Consider the following 20,540-nt stretch of genomic DNA (forward strand, 5'->3'; position numbering starts at 1 on the left):
CAGACTTCCGAAGAATGTCTCCGGGGCATTGAGTCTGGTCAAAATTAGCTCCAATCCCTTTTCACTCAAACCTTGATCCATTCGAGGGCCAAGAACACTATGCAAAGAATCCAAGACCTGCAAAGTTAGAAAGGGGATACCGACTGGAATGGCCGCAGTGTGCAATTCACTTGACAGAAGATCCACTCGGTTACTCCACCCTCACTTGACCGTCGTTATTCACTTGGATCACATGGTTTCACTTGAAGAACAGAAGACTTAGAGCCACCCCAGGATGTCAACGGTCAGGCAATCAATCTGTCGCTATAAAGATCATTAATTACGGGCATTACCAGTAACGTTCTCATCTTTACTCTCTCATTGAACCCTTACGTTATTGATGGCTACGAGGGGCCACCATACTTTATATAATCCACCCCTCTTCTCCTGCACAAGGGTTCGCCCCCCCTATAACTCAACAGTCAAAACAAACAAAGCTCCCATAGCACCGAGAAGTAGGACTATTACCTCCTCTGAGAGGGGCCTGAACTCGTAAATCCGAGTATACAATCTCGCCGTAGCTAGACTCTGCCCTTTCCTACATACACCCTACATCTACTGTCAGATCCGTTGCCACTACACACACCCTACCCCTATGAGCACATCCGAAAGACCGAGCCGGCATATCATCTTGAAATTTACAAAGTCACCGTAGGCACCCCGTCGTCGACGAAAACGTCTCTCCCACTGAATGTGCATCGCCAGAAATCCTGAAATAAATCCAAAAGTAAATGCGAGCACCAGAAATTGAACGCTGATGGGCTGGGGATATCATAGTCCCTCTAACATGAACGCTTCTTAGGTCGACTCTGCATGCCTTAGTCGTGTGTCTCTGCGTCCGTCGGGTCGCGTCAAATAGGAGCTCCCTCATTTTTTTTTTCATTCGAGGGGTGGTAATAGGAGGTTCCTCGTACAAGGCCCTTTTATGGCCGGGCCAGCTCATATGGCCATGTCAGGGCCCACTCTGCTAAAGCATTTTGAGCCCATGAGCAGCCAGGCCCATCCGTTTCCGTCTGAATCCCCGTGTGCCACGACCGTACTACTCGCGAGGCGGCGCATGGCGAGGCGGCGACCGCCGGCGAGAGAGACGAGGGATCCCGACGTCGCCCGGTCGGGAGGCGCGACTCCTCCTCCTACGCCTCGCGCTCGCCGGCGGCGCCGCTGCCCTCGACCCTGTCGTTCCCTCCCCCAGTATGTGCGCACCATTCCGAAGCGTCTGCCTACTTCGATTTAGTTTTGGTTAAAGCATCTGTGTCGCGCCTACTTCGATTGTTGCTTAGCAGTATGTGGATCCCGATTCGATTATCTGAAGAAAAAGCTTGCTTCCAGGTTTCGATTTGAAGGGCATTTGGTCTGGGATCTCTTCCTGGAGTGTTCGAGATGGGCAATCAGTTCCTTCAAAAATAATTATATGCGTAATCAGTTCCTTCAAGAAACATATATGCACCACACTGGGCACGGGCCATGTCATATATCTTTTGGGATAGGGGTGGCGACAAGCATTGGAACCCAGGGCGGTCGCCCATAGCGTGGATACTTTCTCTTTTAGAAGTTTTTATTGATTTTAGGCTTGGCCCTGGTTGTTTCTTCCTCAGTTTGTCCCATCCAGCTTAGAGGCTGTATCAATGTTTACCATCATTCGCATATCTTCCTTGTTAAGGAATCAGTTATATACCCTTTTTTTTCTTCGTAGAAATCATCCGCTCATCTCATTATTTTTGTTGGTACATTATCGTGTGGATAGATATGTAGGTTTGATGCCTAAAAAGAGCAGATGTGGTGATGCAATTGGGGCTAGGGTGAGTGTCTATTGCGGCATTAAGATAGCATGCAATCACGGCTACAACTACTGGTTTTTGTCTTTTGTGAAGTTATCTTGTACATCGGAGCAATTAGTGCTCATGCATACATCATGTAGGATTGCGTGCTCGCAACATTGCCTGCCATGCGCCATGTACCACCACAAGATCAAATTCACGGGCATGAATTAACCCATTGATTATGTGATATATCGTCATGACACCTCTGCACAGGAAGACTCCTTGTAGAATTCTTGGTATGCATGACAGCATATGCTATAAATCAGTGAAACTGTTGCATGTTATAAGTAATGAAGCTGGCCAAGAAATTACCTTATTTACTCTCCAGACTTTTTCCTGAGGAATCATCTTAAAGCAGCACATCACCATTTGGTTTGTTTTGACATTTGAAAGTTGAGACTTGAGACCCTTTAGGACTTGGAAGTTCTAATGGTTACAACTGAAGTATTGATATGTTTGCTAATTAATAGGTGAATGGCCTGCTTGCTTTGTTTCTTTCATATTAACACTAGGTACTGAATGAAGAAAAAAAATATTACTGTGGGCTAGAGCTAGGAAGAGCATGTATGTGTCCTAAACAGAATTCGAAACAGAAGAGAAATAAATAGAACAATTAGGTTTTCATGCATCTGTTCAATCTGTTTGTCTTTTTTGAACTTGTTTCTGCATTGACTGTTCAAAATGCAGTTTGGGTCACATCAAAGGATGTGCCAAAAGCAAGCGTGGTGATAGAGAACAGATAACCTTCTTAGACCATGTACAATCTTAGAGAGGTGCTTAGTAAAATAGACCGTGTTTTTCTTAAGCACCAGTGCTTATGTCTGTGACAGGGGTGCCTAATTAAGCATCTGCTCTCTAGAGATAAGCACCGGCTTGCATTGTACATGGTCTTGCATGTTCTTTACATTGGAAACTGAAGAAGCACAAGAGGACAAAATAATGCTGATGTTAACTTTTATTTCTCAAGTAAGTATATCTTGTTCAACCTCCCTGTCCAAATACAGGTCACTTTTTGAATAAAAAATTAGATGGACTATACTCCTTAAGTTCTTGTCCTTTTCTGACATCGTCTGCTATATAGTGTGTATCTTTTGGCTTTGGTGAAGGTCTCACGCCAAAAGAAGGTATTAGATCCATATATGGTTAGATCCATCACAAACATTGGTAGCCTTTCAGCGTCAAAAAACATTGGTAGCCTTCGTTTCTTCCCCTTAGGGTCTCACTGACCTGATGGAAAATCTTTCAGTTTTAGTTCTTGATCAGGATCCGGTTTCCCTGTGGACCATCTCCAATATGCTTGCTAGATTCAACTTCAAAGGTGCGCACTTCAATTCCCAAGCATCTCCATTTCAAATTTTCCCTTTCCTGTCCAAAAAGGAAGTTGTGTTTCGAGGGAGAATGAAAGATAGTAGGTCCAAGATTTTGCATATTCATGGGGCTACTATAAAAGGCACAATTTGATGCCTGTTGGTGTCTTCTATCCACACAGGCACATCTGATCGAATTTCAGATATTTCATATTTCTGCTGTTTGGTGGAAAGTTTGGGTGTACGCTGTTTGGCTGGAAGTTTGGGTGTACGGCTGTTTGGCGGGAATTTTGGTTGTACGACTGCTTGGCGTGAAGTTTGGGTGTACGGTCGTCCGGTGGTAATATTTATAGGTCCTATCCATCATGATCTGGACCACCAATTAACGGTTGGATGGCTTGCGTGTGTGGATATAGAACGCTTCTCATGACGTGAAGTTTGGTGAGCTATGGCCCCACATGGCAGTGAACCTGTCCTCGGTATCATGCATTGATTACGAGTCGAGGGACTAGTCGAGACTAGTCGCTAGACTAGTCTATGAGTCGCATTCTGGGTGTCGACTAGAAATCTCGTGTAGACTAGTTCGCCGAGTCGAGGAGTCGAAGGACTAGTCGTAGACTAGTCGTGCACCTTGAGTCGTTCGACCCAATTTTTTTTATTTTTTAGGGATTGGGAGGGGATAAGTGAGCCAGCCACCCTGCCCCTTTCCTCCATTGCTTATGCTCTTCATGGATCTGCACTCATCTGCTCTGGCCCTTTCCCTTCATTGCTTCTGCTCTCCCTAGATCTGCCCTACGGTCTCCCTCTGCTGCCTTCTGGCTACTGGATCCGCTCGTCCCTCAGGTTGCAGTAAGCAAGCAAGCATACTAGCAAAGTAATTTCTCCCTTCTCTTCTTCCCTTCTTTGATTCGATTTTTACCCCCTGCCCTCTTCTTTATTTCGTTTTGTTTGCTTCAGTTTCAAGATCCTTAGGTCTAAAGTGCAATGCCTATGCGGGAAATATCTCAAGTACTGTATTCAGCAGCTGCAGCTCAGACCAATGAGCAATATGATCCATCGAAGGATCCTGCAAGAAGCCAACTAGGAGCAAGGATCCAACATGGAAATATGCTTACTGGACTAATCTGCAGGACAAATTGACGCTCCAATGCACTTTCTATAGTATATATTACATATTAATACTAGGTTTAGTAATTGATTACTGCAAGTTGTGAACTACAGTACCATGTCGACTAGTCCAGCAGTAGTCTAGACTAGTCACGATTAGTCTATGAGTCTCAACCTTCGAACGACTCATCGACTCGTAAACGTTGGTATCATGTATAGATTGTACAACCATCATATACACGGAGCATTTCCGTACATATATGACATTTTTAAACAGAAAGGAAACAGATGCAGTTCCATATAGGATATAGTGTTAGTGCGTCACCCTTCCAAAGGACATTAGATTATATAGCATATGTGTGTGTAATATATTGTGTGAACTTCACAGTTTAAACAGAGGCAGCATATTTAGTTCGTAATGGGATATAGCTAGCTGCTAGTTACTGGGCCGCCCTTCCAAGTGCTAGTATTAGATTGCAGAAAGTGTTGGATTATGTGGTCAAATGAGAAAAATCACATACCAAGTAGCTATATTAGTCCTTAGAAGATACTCACTTGTTGCAATAGTACGTGCAGGTTGGGATATTAATATAACTATATTTGGACATGATAACATGGTGTTTACTCTCCAAAGTTTGTTTTGTAGTTCTTCCTTTCCATACACCGGAAGAGGCCCTAGATTCCCTTAAAAGGGGGGTTGCTAAAGATAAGGAGCTTGATTTGATAGTAGCGGAAGTTCATCCTGGCAATACAGAGTTGGGCACCTTGGTGCTGTTTTACCACATCCTGAATGAACTTGAAGTGCCTCTCATCAGTAAGCATTTGTATTGAGAGCTGTATTGTTTTAAGAAATTTTTCTTCCATCCCAAACTCATAAATCTAGGAGTGTTTTTTCTTGGCTGCAGCTATGTGTGCCTATGATGAGGCAGTCTCTGCACGCATGACCCTTGGAACATGCTTCAATGTGGTTAAGCCGTTGGATACTGAAACCATCAATGTTCTGAGGATGAGAGCACTGCAACACAGGTCTATTAAAAATCACAAGTCTGAAACTGAGGATGAAGAACAAGATGCGTTGGACGCAAATGTCTATTCCGATAATCTGGGTCGGTTCACGTGGAGCAGTGAGCTCCATGAAAAGTTCTTGCAGGCTGTTGAAGTGCTTGGGGCGTGTAAGGCTATCTGCACTTGGCATAAATCAGTCATTTATTATGTTTAGAAGCTAAAAAAACATTACCTTTGAGTGTGTGTTTTCTTTTTGGCTGACAGCTGCCACGGCTGGAAAAATTCACCAGTACATGAATGCCAAGGATTTGAATTTGACCAGACAGCATGTCGCAAGCCATCTCCAGGTGGGTGATGGATTTAGTTTATCTGCAACTGTGGTATTGCCAGTACATCAATATGCAGCATGTATGCTTTTCTTAATTTTTGTTTGTTTAATAGACGATCATAAGTAGTAGAAGCCCTATGCATTTGCATATGCTAGTTAGTTTAAATTGATTGAACATTTGGCATTTGAGCCTTATATTTTTCTTTCGTCCTATGCACTTTCCTGAACGGAACTTTTTGTTTTTGCCACTAATTAAGATGATATTGTCATTCTGCTATAGCCTTGAAGTTCGATGACATGGCCTTAGTTCTGTCCAGTCATTGGTTCCCACCACTACAGCTGACATTGATTGCCATTGCCAACCTGATCTCCCATGCATGAATATCTGTTTAAGATGGCACCTACGACGTACTTGCCATTTCTATACACATATATTGATTAACCAACAGAATGGTTACGGCTTTGCCTAAACTAATCTAGTAGAACCAGCTAATTGCAAGAGATCTGCTCACGGTGGTCATCATTACACGATTCCCGAAGTTGCAGCTGTATGCCACCACTTGGACATCATCTTTGTCACCATTTTGTACCCTGGCACGTTAAGTACCAGCAGCTAGTGCTGCTCGGACAAAGTCATGGTCTCCGAATCTGGCTCGGATTCGGATTTCTGATTTGGCAAGATTTTGAGGGACACGGTAACTAACAGAGGGAGGCTGGCATGGATGCTGACTGACCAAAGAAATTGATGTTACGTGCAGATGAGTCCTTTTATCAACTCATGTGCTCATTAACATACAGTGATTGGGTGAAAGGGAAAAAGGTAAAAGAGAAACAAACACCTACTGGAATAGCAACAACAACATAATAATCATTTTTTTATGATTGGTTTGATCTTAGTGTGAAAAATAAAACCTTCCCCTCTGCTATTTATTTTGTGTAAATATAGGTTCTGCAGTGTTCAATCAATTGGGTAATTTTCTGTGGCAACAGTGTCTGAGTTCACAAAATTTTAAAGAACTATGTGCACGCTGTTGAAGAAACAAATGGGAAGATAACTTTATTTAATTTTTGACCTTTTAATTCACACCCCAGTAAAAGCTCACACAGTTACGGGCAAGCTCACATGCTAAATACAAGGGTCAAGATCACATTTTAACATGATGAACTTGGAAGGAAAGAATGTTTCCACCGCGATACTCTACTGTGTCCCCTTTGTTATTTCTTTATTTTCCAGAAGAAACACATGTACATGGATGTCTTATACTTGCGTCAGTACTTAGTAGTGTGTACTCTGTCTCTGCATGCCATGGAGTTAAGTTTTGTATGGTGCTCTAGATCAGATTACAAATTTCCAAACCATGCAGCTTCAGGAGTAGATTTTGTTACAGAACCAATCACAATTGAAAAAAAAACTTTTTGCATGTTAGCAAGTTGTCGTAATTCGTAAATAATCAGACTATCCAAAGCATTATTATAACCCAGTTTACCAAATCGATGGATTAATAATTGTTATCATGTTAATTGGAATTTTGTGAGTAATGTACTACTTTATTGGTATTTTCTCCTTTATTCTGTTAAATTGGGGCCTTATTGACGTGACTTTGGTCAGCTGATGCTAGCAGTAGGGTTTTGGCTTCTTTTTGTCCTTGTTGCTAGTGTTTGTTTGTATTCTTCGTGCTTTCTTGGCACTCTCCTTCTAACACAAAGTGAAACACGTCTGGGCTTGTGTTTGAGAGAGAAAAGCGTGCATACTCTACAAGTTTCAAGTTCATCTATTTCAGCGTTGTTATGACAAAGCGCTAAAATTTCTGCATTCTCTCACTTTCTATATTGTGATGTGTGATCCCTGTCTTGACTGTTCTGTTCTGTATTTTGATGTAGAAACACCGGCTGCGGGCGCAGAGGTTATCTCAAGGTTATCAACATTATGCCAGCATGAAAGAATTATCTGAGATGATTTCATCGTCATACAAGTTAGCCAGTGCTAAACCCAATAATTATCTGGCAACAACCCAGACGCAGTTCACACATGGGGTTGCCTCTTCTATCTGGGACAAGTACCCTGGGATCGTGTGGCCACATGTGGAGGGAAGTTCAGCTGCCTCTGCTATGTGGTACAAATACCCCGGAAAGCCGTGGGGACAAGTGGGGGAGAGCTCGGCCAGAGCAGAAGTTTCCCAGATTAATGCAGGCCCACCTTCTGTTCTGATACATGGTACCAAGTCCATTTGGGACCGGTACGAGGAGAGCCTGCAGTACTATAATGGGAGCCCGGCAAATAAATGTGAGGTGCTGCCTGTGAAGAGCAAAACACTTGATGTATATGGATGCAATATTTTCATCAACCTGGAGAGAGGGGAGACCAGTCGTACGGAAGCAGCAGGCAAGATTGTCATCGGCCTGGAGAGCGATGACATGCACGAAGGCAGCATGGACAACGTGCATGCTGCAGTTACTCCGCAGAAAGATACCATGGAGAAGGTGCGTGCCGCAGTTACTCCGCAGAAAGATGCCATGGACGAGGTGCACGCTGCAGCTATTCTGCATGGAGTGAAGGAGGTGCCTGCTGCAGCCATGGGCGCTGGTGATCTGATGGACCTTGGGAGCGAAGCCCTGCTTGACGGTATGGACAACTACCACCCCAGTGCAGAGAATGCGCAGTCTGAGCCTTTCAGTGACTCGGATTGGGATGAGTTGGAGAAATTCTGGATGAACCAGATGGAAGGACAGGGCCAGGAGCAGCAAGGCCTCGTACCATTGGATCTGCTCCTGGTAGACGGCATTGCGCCAGATGAACTGCTCCAGGAAGACGAAGCCTGGAACCAGGCGCTTCAGCCGGCAAACCCGGCGAACGTCGTCAACAACACACCCATAGCTGAAGAACCCGCCACTGGAGATGCCCTGGTGTACGATCTTGCGAACCAATCCGGCGTCGCCGACAACGTGTTCTGGGTCTGGAGCCCCCAGTTTGCGGGCGACGACTACGGCATGCCGTTCTAGGCCCACCAGAAGAGGAGCAACTCAAGAACTGCTTTTATTTTAGTAGTAATAATAAGACTGGTGAAGTATAAGCAATAAAGTTTCCTAGGGAGAAATCCCCAGGAGATATATGGGAGAGCTGCTGATGCTCGGACATGTTTCCAGTGCTCTGTGGCATTGATTAAACCCATTCGTTAATCGGTTTCCAGACTTGTACATATTATCTTCCTCTGTGATGCATTATGACTATATAATTCCGTACGTGTGTCAGTTCTATACTTCTATCTAGTCTAGGGTTTTTGTTCTTCGAACAAAAGAGCACCAATTGCCAGGCTTCTTTGATTCAATCCAACACAAGTGTTTTTTGGAGGATTTGAGTCCTTGGAAAAAAAGCGTAGTTTGTTTGATTTTCATCGTGTGATTTGGATTCATAGAGAATTTCCATAACCATTTATTTGAACTTTAGTAAATGTGTCCACGCACCGGGAGAAACAATGATCATGTTACCAAACCAAATAGCAACACCCAATCATTAAAAGAAAATGGGTCGGACGGTACATAAAGTTGGGTGAGAGGGGATATAATCCAATTTCTGGCGGTACATACAGTCTGTTCACCAGGCTTCTTTGGTTTAATCCAATTTCACAAGATCTTTTTGGGAGGATTTGAGTCCTTACGAAAAAAGTGTAGTTTGTTTGATTTCCATCGCGTGATTTTAATTCATAGAAAATTTCAATGAGGATTTATTTGCACTCTATTTGGAGGAAAACGTTCATCCACAGTTACAGTTCTTCTGTTTTTCCTAGGTTTTCAAACGCTCATCGGTACTGAAGTTTTTACATCTTGTAAGATGTATTGGAATCAATATGGTTTTTTTATTTGTTGGTTTCGATTTACATGTCAAAATTATTTGAGGATTTTTCCCCGAATGACTTCTTTACATTAGGCTTTTTGGGTTCAGTTAGTCATTCCTTTAGAACCCTCAAGTTAATATCCACTTATCCGTATGTAATCTTGATTCAGTTTTATTTCATTATTTCTACTTTGCATTGTTCTGCATATAAATCATGGTTTATTTCATAAGAATCTCCTATACCTCTGTTCTCCTTTTTTACTCACATCTCTTGACTTGTAGGTTATATCCAAAGAAGCTTGATATGCTTCCCACAATTTTCCAATTACCCTAATGATTGGTTTTTATACATTGATTGATTTTCCTTGTAGTGGGTCAACGTTCTACAATATTAAGTTTTGATGGGTGATTTAATTTGAACATGCTAAGTTCATCATGTTTTTAGGAGAAATTAAATGAAGGTATCATTCACAAATTTACGATCCGGTCAATGATTCTAATATCTAAAGAAAGGACATCAGGCAATGTAATCTTCTCCTTGGCCCGGCTCCTGCCGGGGTTGATTCCTTGAAAAGTGTCCGTAGCCTTGAGCCCCTCGTCAGGGATCTGCAATTTGCTAACCACCTTAGGGGAGATCAAACCCGCCCCCACCATCAACTAGCATCTTTGTTACTTTGAGGTTGCGGATTGTTGGGGAAACCAACAACGACAAACACCCGACCGCAGCGGTACGGTCAGGGTGATCCTCCTCGTCAAAGATGATAGGCGTGCGGGACCATTTGAGTGGCTTTTGGGAGTCTGCAGCTGGTTCCACGACATTGACCTCACTGTTGGAAATATGCCCTAGAGGTAATAATAAAATGGTTATTATTATATTTCCTTGTTCATAATAATTGTCTATTGTTCATGCTATAATTGTGTTATCCGGAAATCATAATACATGTGTGAATACATAGACCACAACATGTCCCTAGTGAGCCTCTAGTTGACTAGCTCGTTGATCAATAGATGGTTACAGTTTCCTGACCATGGACATTGGATGTCATTGATAACGGGATCACGTCATTAGGAGAATGATGTGATGGACAAGACCCAATCCTAAGCATAGCGCAAGATCGTGTAGTTCGTCTGCTAAAGCTTTTCTAATGTCAAGTATCTTTTCCTTAGACCATGAGATTGTGCAACTTCCAGATACTGTAGGAATACTTTGGGTGTGCCAAACGTCACAACGTAACTGGGTGGCTATAAAGGTGCACTACGGGTATCTCCGAAAGTGTCTGTTGGGTTGGTACGAATCGAGACTGGGATTTGTCACTCAGTATGACGGAGAGGTATCTCTGGGCCCACTCGGTAAGACATCATCGTAATGAGCTCAATGTGACTAAGGGTTGGTCACGGGGTGATGTGTTGCGGAACGAGTAAAGTGACTTGCCGATAACGAGATTGAACGAGGTATTGGGATACCGACGATCGAATCTCGGGCAAGTAACGTACCGATTGACAAAGGGAATTGTATACGGGATTGCTTGAATCCTCGACATCGTGGTTCATCCGATAAGATCATCGTGGAACATGTGGGAGCCAACATGGGTATCCAGATCCCGCTGTTGGTTATTGGCCGGAGAGTTGTCTCGGTCATGTCCGCATGGTTCCTGAACCCGTAGGGTCTACACACTTAAGATTCGATGACGCTAGGGTCATTAGGAAGATTTGTATGTGATTACCGAATGTTGTTCGGAGTCCCGGATGAGATCCCGGACGTCACGAGGAGTTCCGGAATAGTCCGGAGGTGAAGATTTATATATGGGAAGTCATCATACGGTCACCGTAAATATTCGGGGGTATGCCGATATTGTATCGGGACCACCGGAGGGGTTCCGGGGGTCCACCGGGAGGGTCCACCTGCCCCGGAGGACCTTATGGGCTGTAGGTGGAAGGGAACCAGCCCCTAGTGGGCTGGGCGCCATCCCACCCTAGGGCCCATGCGCCTAGGGTTTGGGGGGAACCCTAAAGGGGGGCGCCACCCTTGGTTGGGGGGCAAGCCCCCTCCCCCTTGGCTGCCGCCCCCCTTCTAGATCTCATCTAGAGGGGCCGGCCCCCCTTCCCCCTTCTCCCTATAAATAGAGGGGCGAGGGGAGGGTTGCGGCACCACATCCAAGGCGCAGCGCCTCCCCTCCCCAACACCTCTCCTCCTCCACGTGAGCTTGGCGAAGCCCTGCCAGAGAACTGCCACTCCATCACCACCACGTCGTCGTGCTGCTTTTGGAGCCTTCTTCCTCAACCTCTCCCTCCTCCTTGCTGGATCAAGGCGTGGGAGATGTCACTGGGCTGCACGTGTGTTGAACGCGGAGGCACCGTTGTTCGGTGCTTAGATCGAATTCGGCCGCGATCTGAATCGCTACGTGTACGACTCCTCCAACCGCGTTCTTGCAACGCTTCCGACTCGCGATCTTCAAGGGTATGAAGATGCACTCCCCTCTCTCTCGTTGCTAGTTACTCTATAGATTGATCTTTGTGATGCGTAGAAATTTTTTAATTTCTGCAACGATCCCCAACAGTGGCATCATGAGCTAGGTCTATGCGTAGTTTCTATGCACGAGTAGAACACAAGTTGTTGTGGGCATCGATTTTGTCAATTTACTTGCCGTTACTAGTCTTATCTTGATTCGGCGACATCGTGGGATGAAGCGGCCCGGACTGACCTTACACGTACGCTTACGTGAGACTGGTTCCACCGACTGACATGCACTAGTTGCATAAGGTGGCTAGTGGGTGTCTGTTTCTCCCACTTTAGTCGGATCGGATTCGATGAAATGGGTCCTTATGAAGGGTAAATAGAAATTGGCATATCACGTTGTGGTTTTGGCGTAGGTAAGAAACGTTCTTGCTAGAAACCTATAGCAGCCACGTAAAAAACCTTGCAACAACAATTAGAGGACGTCTAACTTGTTTTTGCAGCATATGCCGTGTGATGTGATATGGCCAAAAGGATGTGATGAATGATACATGTGATGTATGAGATTGATCATGTTCTTGTAATAGGAATCACGACTTGCATGTCGATGAGTATGACAACCGGCATGAGCCATAGGAGTTGTCTTAATTTATTTATGACCTGCGTGTCAACATAAACGTCATGTAATTGCTTTACTTTATCGCTAACCGTTAGCCATAGTAGTAGAAGTAATAGTTGGCGAGACAACTTCATGAAGACACGATGATGCAGATCATGATGATGGAGGTCATGGTGTCATGCCGGTGACGATGATGATCATGGCACCCCGAAGATGAAGATCAAAAGGAGAAAAATGATATTGGCCATATCATGTCACTATTTGATTGCATGTGATGTTTATCATGTTTTTACATCTTATTTTCTTAGAACGACGGTAGCATAAATAAGATGATCCCTCATTAAAGTATCAAGAATGGTGTCCCCCCTAACTGTGCACCGTTGCTAAGGTCTGTTGTTCCGAAGCACCACATGATGATCGGGTGTGATAGGTTCTAATGTTCGCATACAACGGGTGTAAGCCGGATTTACACACGCAATACACTTAGGTTGACTTGATGAGCCTAGCATGTACAGACATGGCCTCGGAACACGGAAGACCGAAAGGTCAAACATGAGTCGTATAGAAGATACGATCAACATGAAGATGTTCACCGATGATGACCAGTCCGTCTCACGTGATGATCGGACACGGCCTAGTTGACTCGGATCATGTATCACTTAGATGACTAGAGGGATGTCTATCTGAGTGGGAGTTCATTAAATAATTTGATTAGATGAACTTAATTTTCATGAACATAGTCTAAAAAACTTTGCAATATGTCTTGTAGATCAAATGGCCCATGCTAATGTTGCCCTCAACTTCAATGCATTCCTAGAGAAAACAAAGCCGAAAGACGATGACAGCAACTACATGGACTGGGTCCGTAACCTGAGGATTATCCTCATAGCTGCCAAGAAAGCATATGTCCTTGATGCACCGCTAGGTGAAGCACCTGTTTTCCCAGCAGATCAAGACGTTATGAACGCCTGGCAGACGCGCAGTGATGATTACTCCCTGGTTCAGTGCGACATGCTTTATAGCTTAGAACCGGGGCTCCAAAAGCATTTTGAGCAACACAGAGCATATGAGATGTTCCAAGAGCTGAAAATGGTTTTCCAAGCTCATGCCCGGGTCGAGAGATATGAAGTCTCTGACAAGTTCTACAGTTGTAAGATGGAGGAGAATAGTTCCGTCAGCGAGCACATACTCAAAATGCCTGGGTTGCACAACCGCTTGTCTCAACTAGGAGTTAATCTCCCGGATGATGCGGTCGTTGACAGAATCCTTTAGTCGCTCCCACCCAGCTACAAGAGCTTTGTGATGAACTTCAATATGCAGGGGATGGAAAAGACCATTCCTGAGGTATATTCAATGCTGAAATCAGCGGAGGTGGAAATCAAAAAGGAACATCAAGTGTTGATGGTGAATAAAACCACTAAGTTCAAGAAAGGCAAGGGTAAAAAGAACTTCAAGAAGGACGGCAAGGGAGTTGCTGTGCCCGGTAAGCAAGCTGCTGGGAAGAAGCCAAAGAATGGACCCAAGCCTGAGACTGAGTGCTTTTATTGCAAGGGAAACGGTCACTGGAAGCGGAACTGCCCCAAGTACTTAGCGGATAAGAAGGCCGGCAATGTCAAAGGTATATGTGATATACATGTTATTGATGTGTACCTAACCAATGCTCGTAGTACCTCCTGGGTATTTGATACCGGTGCGGTTGCTCATATTTGTAACTCAAAACAGGAGCTGCGGAATAAACGGAGACTGGCGAAGGACGAGGTGACGATGCACGTCGGGAATGGTTCCAAGGTCGATGTGATCGCCGTCGGCACGCTACCTCTACATTTACCTACGGGATTAGTTTTAAACCTCAATAATTTTTATTTAGTACCAGCTTTGAGCATGAACATTGTATCTGGATCTCGTTTAATGCGAGATGGCTACTCATTTAAATCTGAGAACAATGGTTGTTCTATTTATATGAGAGACATGTTTTATGGTCATGCCCCGCTGGTCAATGGTTTATTCTTATTTAATCTCGAACGTGATGTTACACATATTCATAGTGTGAATGCCAAAAGATGTAAGGTTGATAATGATAGTCCCACATACTTGTGGCACTGCCGCCTTGGTCACATTGGTGTCAAACGCATGAAGAAACTCCATGCAGATGGACCTTTGGAGTCTCTTGATTATGAATCATTTGACACGTGCGAACCATGCCTCATGGGCAAAATGACCAAGACTCTGTTCTCCGGAACAATGGAGCGAGCAACCAACTTATTGGAAATCATACATACTGATGTGTGCGGTCGAATGAGTGTTGAGGCTCGCGGAGGCTATCGTTATGTTCTCACACCCTTACTGATGACTTGAGTAGATATGGGTATGTCTACTTAATGAAACACAAGTCTGAGACCTTTGAAAAGTTCAAGGAATTTCAGAGTGAGGTTGAGAATCAACGTGACAGGAAAATCAAGTTCTTACGATTAGATCGTGGGGGAGAAGATTTGAGTCACGAATTTGGCACACACTTAAGGAAATGCGGAATTGTTTCACAACTCACGCTGCCTGGTGAAGGAAATATGCCCTAGAGGCAATAATAAAGTTATTATTTATTTCCTTATATCATGATAAATGTTTATTATTCATGCTAGAATTGTATTAACCGGAAACATAATACATGTGTGAATACATAGACAAACAGAGTGTCACTAGTATGCCTCTACTTGACTAGCTCGTTAATCAAAGATGGTTATGTTTCCTAACCATGGACAAAGAGTTGTTATTTGATTAACGGGATCACATCATTAGGTGAATGATCTGACTGACATGACCCATTCCATTAGCTTAGCACCCGATCGTTTAGTATGTTGCTATTGCTTTCTTCATGACTTATACATGTTCCTATGACTATGAGATTATGCAACTCCCGTTTGCCGGAGGAACACTTTGTGTGCTACCAAACGTCACAACGTAACTGGGTGATTATAAAGGTGCTCTACAGGTGTCTCCAAAGGTACATGTTGGGTTGGCGTATTTCGAGATTAGGATTTGTCACTCCGATTGTCGGAGAGGTATCTCTGGGCCCTCTCGGTAATGCACATCACATAAGCCTTGCAAGCATTGCAACTAATGAGTTAGTTGTGAGATGATGTATTACGGAACGAGTAAAGAGACTTGTCGGTAACAAGATTGAACTAGGTATTGAGATACTGACGATCGAATCTCGGGCAAGTAACATACCGATGACAAAGGGAACAACGTATGTTGTTATGCGGCCTGACCGATAAAAGATCTTCGTAGAATATGTAGGAGCCAATATGAGCATCCAGGTTCCACTATTGGTTATTGACCGGGGACGTGTCTCGGTCATGTCTACATTGTTCTCGAACCCGTAGGGTTCGCACGCTTAAGGTTTCGATGACAGTTATATTATGAGTTTATGCATTTTGATGTACCGAAGTTTGTTCAGAGTCCCGGATGTGATCACGGACATGACGAGGAGTCTCGAAATGGTCGAGACATAAAGATTGATATATTGGAAGCCTATATTTGGATATCGGAAGTGTTCCGGGTGAAATCAGGATTTTACCGGAGTACCGGGAGGTTACCGGAACCCCCCGGGAGGTATATGGGCCTTAGTGGGCTATAGTGGAAGAGAGGAGAGGTGGCCAGGGCTGGGCCACGCGCCCCTCCCCCCTAGTCCGAATAGGACAAGGAGAGGGGGGCGGCGCCCCCCCTTCCTTCTCTCTCTCCTCTTTCCCCCTCCCGAATCCTATTCCAACTAGGAAAGGGGGGGAATCCTACTCCCGGCGGGAGTAGGACTCCTCCTGGCGCGCCCTCCTCCTGGCCGGCCGCACCCCCCTTGATCCTTTATATACGGGGGCAGGGGGCACCCCTAGACACACAAGTTGATCCATGTGACCATATTCTTAACCGTGTGCGGTGCCCCCTTCCACCATAGTCCTCGATAATATTGTAGCGGTGCTTAGGCGAAGCCCTGCGACGGTAGTACATCAAGATCATCACCACGCCATCGTGCTGACGGAACTCTTCCCCGACACTTTGCTGGATCAGAGTTCAGGATCGTCATCGAGCTGAACATGTGCTAGAACTCAGAGGTGCCGTAGTTTCGGTGCTTAATCGGTCGGGCCGTGAAGACGTACGACTACATCAACCGCGTTGTGCTAACGCTTCCGCTGTTAGTCTACAAGGGTACGTAGATCACACTCTCCCCTCTCGTTGCTATGCATCACCATGATCTTGCATGTGCGTAGGAATTTTTTTGAAATTACTACGTTCCCCAACACCTGGAATACCTCAGCGTAATGGTGTGTCCGAACGTCGTAATCGCACTCTATTGGATATGGTACAATCTATGATGTCTCTTACCGATCTACCGCTGTCATTTTGGAGTTATGCTATAGAGACTGCCGCATTCACTTTAAATAGGGCTCCGTCGAAATCCGTTGAGACGACACTGTATGAATTGTGGTTTGGTAAGAAACCTAAGCTGTCGTTTCTGAAAGTTTGGGGATGCGATGCTTATGTCAAGAAACTTCAACCTGAAAAGCTCGAACCCAAATCGGAAAAATGCGTCTTCATAGGATACCCTAAGGAAACTATTTGGTATACCTTCTACCTCAGATCCGAAGGCAAGATCTTTGTTATCAAGAATGGATCCTTTCTAGAGAAAGAGTTTCTCTCGAAAGAAGTAAGTGGGAGGAAAGTAGAACTTGATGAAGTATTGCCTCTTGAACCGGAGAGTGGCGCAGCTCAAGAAAATGTTTCTGAGGTGCCTGCACCAACTAGAGAGGAAGTTAATGATCATGATCATGAAACTTCAGATCAAGTTGCTACTGAACTCTGTAGGTCCACACGGACACGTTCCGCACCAGAGTGGTACAGCAACCCTATCCTGGAAATCATGTTGTTAGACAATGGTGAACCTTCGAACTATGAAGAAGCAATGGTGGGCCCAGATTCCGACAAATGGCTGGAAGCCATGAAATCCGAGATAGGATCCATGTATGAAAACGAAGTATGGACTTTGACTGACTTGCCCGATGATCGGCGAGACATAGAAAATAAATGGATCTTTAAGAAGAAGACAGACGTGGATGGTAATGTGACCATCTATAAGGCTCGGCTTGTCGCTAAGGGTTATCGACAAGTTCAAGGGGTTGACTACGATGAGACTTTCTCACCCGTAGCGAAGCTGAAGTCCGTCTGAATCATGTTAGCAATTGCCGCATTCTATCATTATGAGACATGGCAAATGGACGTCAAAACGGCATTCCTTAATGGTTTCCTTAAGGAAGAATTGTATATGATGCAGCCAAAAGGTTTTGTCGATCCTAAGAATGCTGACAAGGTGTGCAAGCTCCAACGCTCAATCTATGGGTTGGTGCAAGCATCTCGGAGTTGGAACATTCGATTTGATGAGATGATCAAAGCGTTTGGGTTTACACAGACTTATGGAGAAGCCTGTGTTTACAAGAAAGTGAGTGGGAGCTCTGTAGCATTTCTCATATTATATGTGGATGACATACTATTGATGGGAAATGATATAGAATTCTTGGAAAGCATAAAGGCCTACTTGAACAAGTGTTTTTCAATGAAGGATCTTGGAGAAGCTGCTTATATATTAGGCATCAAGATCTATAGAGATAGATCGAGACGCCTCATTGGTCTTTCACAAAGTATGTACCTTGACAAGATATTGAAGAAGTTCAATATGGATCAGTCCAAGAAGGGGTTCTTGCCTGTATTGCAAGGTATGAGATTGAGCACGGCTCAATGCCCGACCACGGCAGAAGATAGAGAAAAGATGAGTGTCGTCCCCTATGCCTCGGCCATCGGGTCTATTATGTATGCCATGCTGTGTACCAGACCTGATGTAAACCTTTCCGTAACTTTGGTAGGAAGGTACCAAAGTAATCCCGGCATGGAACACTGGACATCGGTCAAGAATATCCTGAAGTACCTGAAAAGGACTAAGGATATGTTTCTCATTTATGGAGGTGACGAAGAGCTCGTCGTAAAGGGTTACGTCGATGTTAGCTTCGACACAGATCTGGATGACTCCAAGTCACAAACTGGATACATGTATATTTTGAATGGTGGGGCAGTCAGCTGGTGTAGTTGCAAGCAAAGCGTCGTGGTGGGATCTACATGTGAAGCGGAGTACATGGCAGCCTCAGAGGCAGCACAAGAAGCAATCTGGATGAAGGAGTTCATTACCGACCTAGGACTTATTCCCAATGCGTCGGGCCCGATGACTCTCCTCTGTGACAACACTGGAGCTATTGCCCTTGCCAAGGAGCCCAGGTTTCACAGGAAGACCAGGCATGTTAAGCGTCACTTCAACTCCATTCGTGAAAATGTACAAAATGGAGACATAGATATTTGTAAAGTGCATACGGACCTGAATGTCGCAGATCCGTTGACTAAACCTCTTCCTCGAGCAAAACATGATCAACACCAGAACTCTATGGGTGTTCAATTCATCACAATATAACTAGATTATTGACTCTAGTGCAAGTGGGAGACTGTTGGAAATATGCCCTAGAGGCAATAATAAAATGGTTATTATTATATTTCCTTGTTCATAATAATTGTCTATTGTTCATGCTATAATTGTGTTATCCGGAAATCATAATACATGTGTGAATACATAGACCACAACATGTCCCTAGTGAGCCTCTAGTTGACTAGCTCGTTGATCAATAGATGGTTACAGTTTCCTGACCATGGACATTGGATGTCATTGATAAGGGGATCACATCATTAGGAGAATGATGTGATGGACAAGACCGAATCCTAAGCATAGCGCAAGATCGTGTAGTTCGTCTGCTAAAGCTTTTCTAATGTCAAGTATCTTTTCCTTAGACCATGAGATTGTGCAACTCCCGGATACTGTAGGAATACTTTGGGTGTGCCAAACGTCACAACGTAACTGGGTGGCTATAAAGGTGCACTACGAGTATCTCCGAAAGTGTCTGTTGGGTTGGCACGAATCAAGACTAGGATTTGTCACTCGGTATGACGGAGAGGTATCTCTGGGCCCACTCGGTAAGACATCATCGTAATGAGCTCAATGTGACTAAGGGTTGGTCACGGGATGATGTGTTGCGGAACGAGTAAAGTGACTTGCCGGTAACGAGATTGAATGAGGTATTGGGATACCGACGATCGAATCATGGGCAAGTAACGTACCGATTGACAAAGGGAATTGTATACGGGATTGCTTGAATCCTCAACATCGTGGTTCATCCGATGAGATCATCGTGGAACATGTGGGAGCCAACATGGGTATCCAGATCCTGCTGTTGGTTATTGGCCGGAGAGTTGTCTCGGTCATGTCTGCATGGTTCCCGAACCCGTAGGGTCTACACAGTTAAGGTCCGATGACGCTAGGGTTATTAGGAAGATTTGTATGCGATTACCGAATGTTGTTTAGAGTCCCGGATGAGATCCCGGATGTCACGAGGAGTTCCGGAATAGTCCGTAGGTGAAGATTTATATATGGGAAGTCATCATACGGTCACTGGAAATATTCGGGGGTATGCCGGTATTGTACCGGGACCACCGGAGGGCTTCCGGGGGTCCACCGGGAGGGTCCACCTGCCCCGGAGGGCCTTATGGGCTGTAGGTGGAAGGGAACCAGCCCCTGGTGGGCTGGGCGCCATCCCACCCTAGGGCCCATGTGCCTAGGGTTTGGGGGGGAACCCTAAAGCACTAGTAGAAAAAGGGTCAAATGTGAAGCACATTAGTGCCGGTTTGAATTTGAGCCGACACTAATGTGACGATTAGTGCCGGTTCCAACGGCTAGGCGGGCGGGCATCATTAGTACCGGTTCGTGGGCATCCTTTAGTATCGGTTCATGCCACGAACCGGTACTAATGAGTCCAGTGCGGCTGTGGTCAGGCTGGGGCCCCCACGAAGACCTTTAGTACCGGTTCATGGCATGAACCGGTACTAGAGTTTCTTAGTAAGCTGATTTTTAGTCCCACCTCGCCAAGAGAGAGGCAGTATGAGCGGTTT

The 20,540-nt window shown here is 44.8% G+C and overlaps 1 protein-coding gene across 7 annotated transcripts; it reads left to right on the forward strand.

Annotated features, from left to right (window-relative positions):
- Window positions 1-1,031: 1,031 nt before the first annotated feature.
- Window positions 1,032-8,801, forward strand: LOC125526042 (uncharacterized). 7 transcript variants are annotated; one of them, XM_087533423.1, is made up of 6 exons: window positions 1,032-1,230; window positions 1,369-2,825; window positions 4,920-5,087; window positions 5,179-5,445; window positions 5,543-5,625; window positions 7,488-8,801. In XM_087533423.1, exons 4-6 carry the CDS (start codon window positions 5,181-5,183, stop codon window positions 8,604-8,606), a joined length of 1,467 nt encoding a protein of 488 aa, XP_087389549.1. In that variant the 5' UTR covers window positions 1,032-1,230; window positions 1,369-2,825; window positions 4,920-5,087; window positions 5,179-5,180; the 3' UTR covers window positions 8,607-8,801. The 7 variants fall into 7 exon arrangements, with proteins under 7 accessions (XP_087389549.1, XP_087389546.1, XP_087389552.1 ...); XM_087533420.1 differs by having other exon boundaries at window positions 1,369-1,454; XM_087533426.1 differs by having other exon boundaries at window positions 1,035-1,230; window positions 2,721-2,825.
- The last annotated feature ends 11,739 nt before the right edge of the window (window positions 8,802-20,540 follow it).

The sequence above is a fragment of the Triticum urartu genome, chromosome 7A (genome assembly GCF_056163025.1).
Source record: "Triticum urartu cultivar PI428250 chromosome 7A, HENAU_Tu73, whole genome shotgun sequence".
NCBI classification, from domain to species: domain Eukaryota; kingdom Viridiplantae; phylum Streptophyta; class Magnoliopsida; order Poales; family Poaceae; genus Triticum; species Triticum urartu.

Coding starts and splice junctions, on each gene's coding strand:
- LOC125526042 (XM_087533420.1), top strand. CDS start 1,097: ATGGCGAGGCGGCGACCGCCGGCGAGAGAGACGAGGGATCCCGACGTC. Junction 1,231..1,368: donor CCCTGTCGTTCCCTCCCCCA/GTATGTGCGCAC, acceptor GCTTGCTTCCAG/GTTTCGATTTGAAGGGCATT. Junction 5,088..5,178: donor ACTTGAAGTGCCTCTCATCA/GTAAGCATTTGT, acceptor TCTTGGCTGCAG/CTATGTGTGCCTATGATGAG.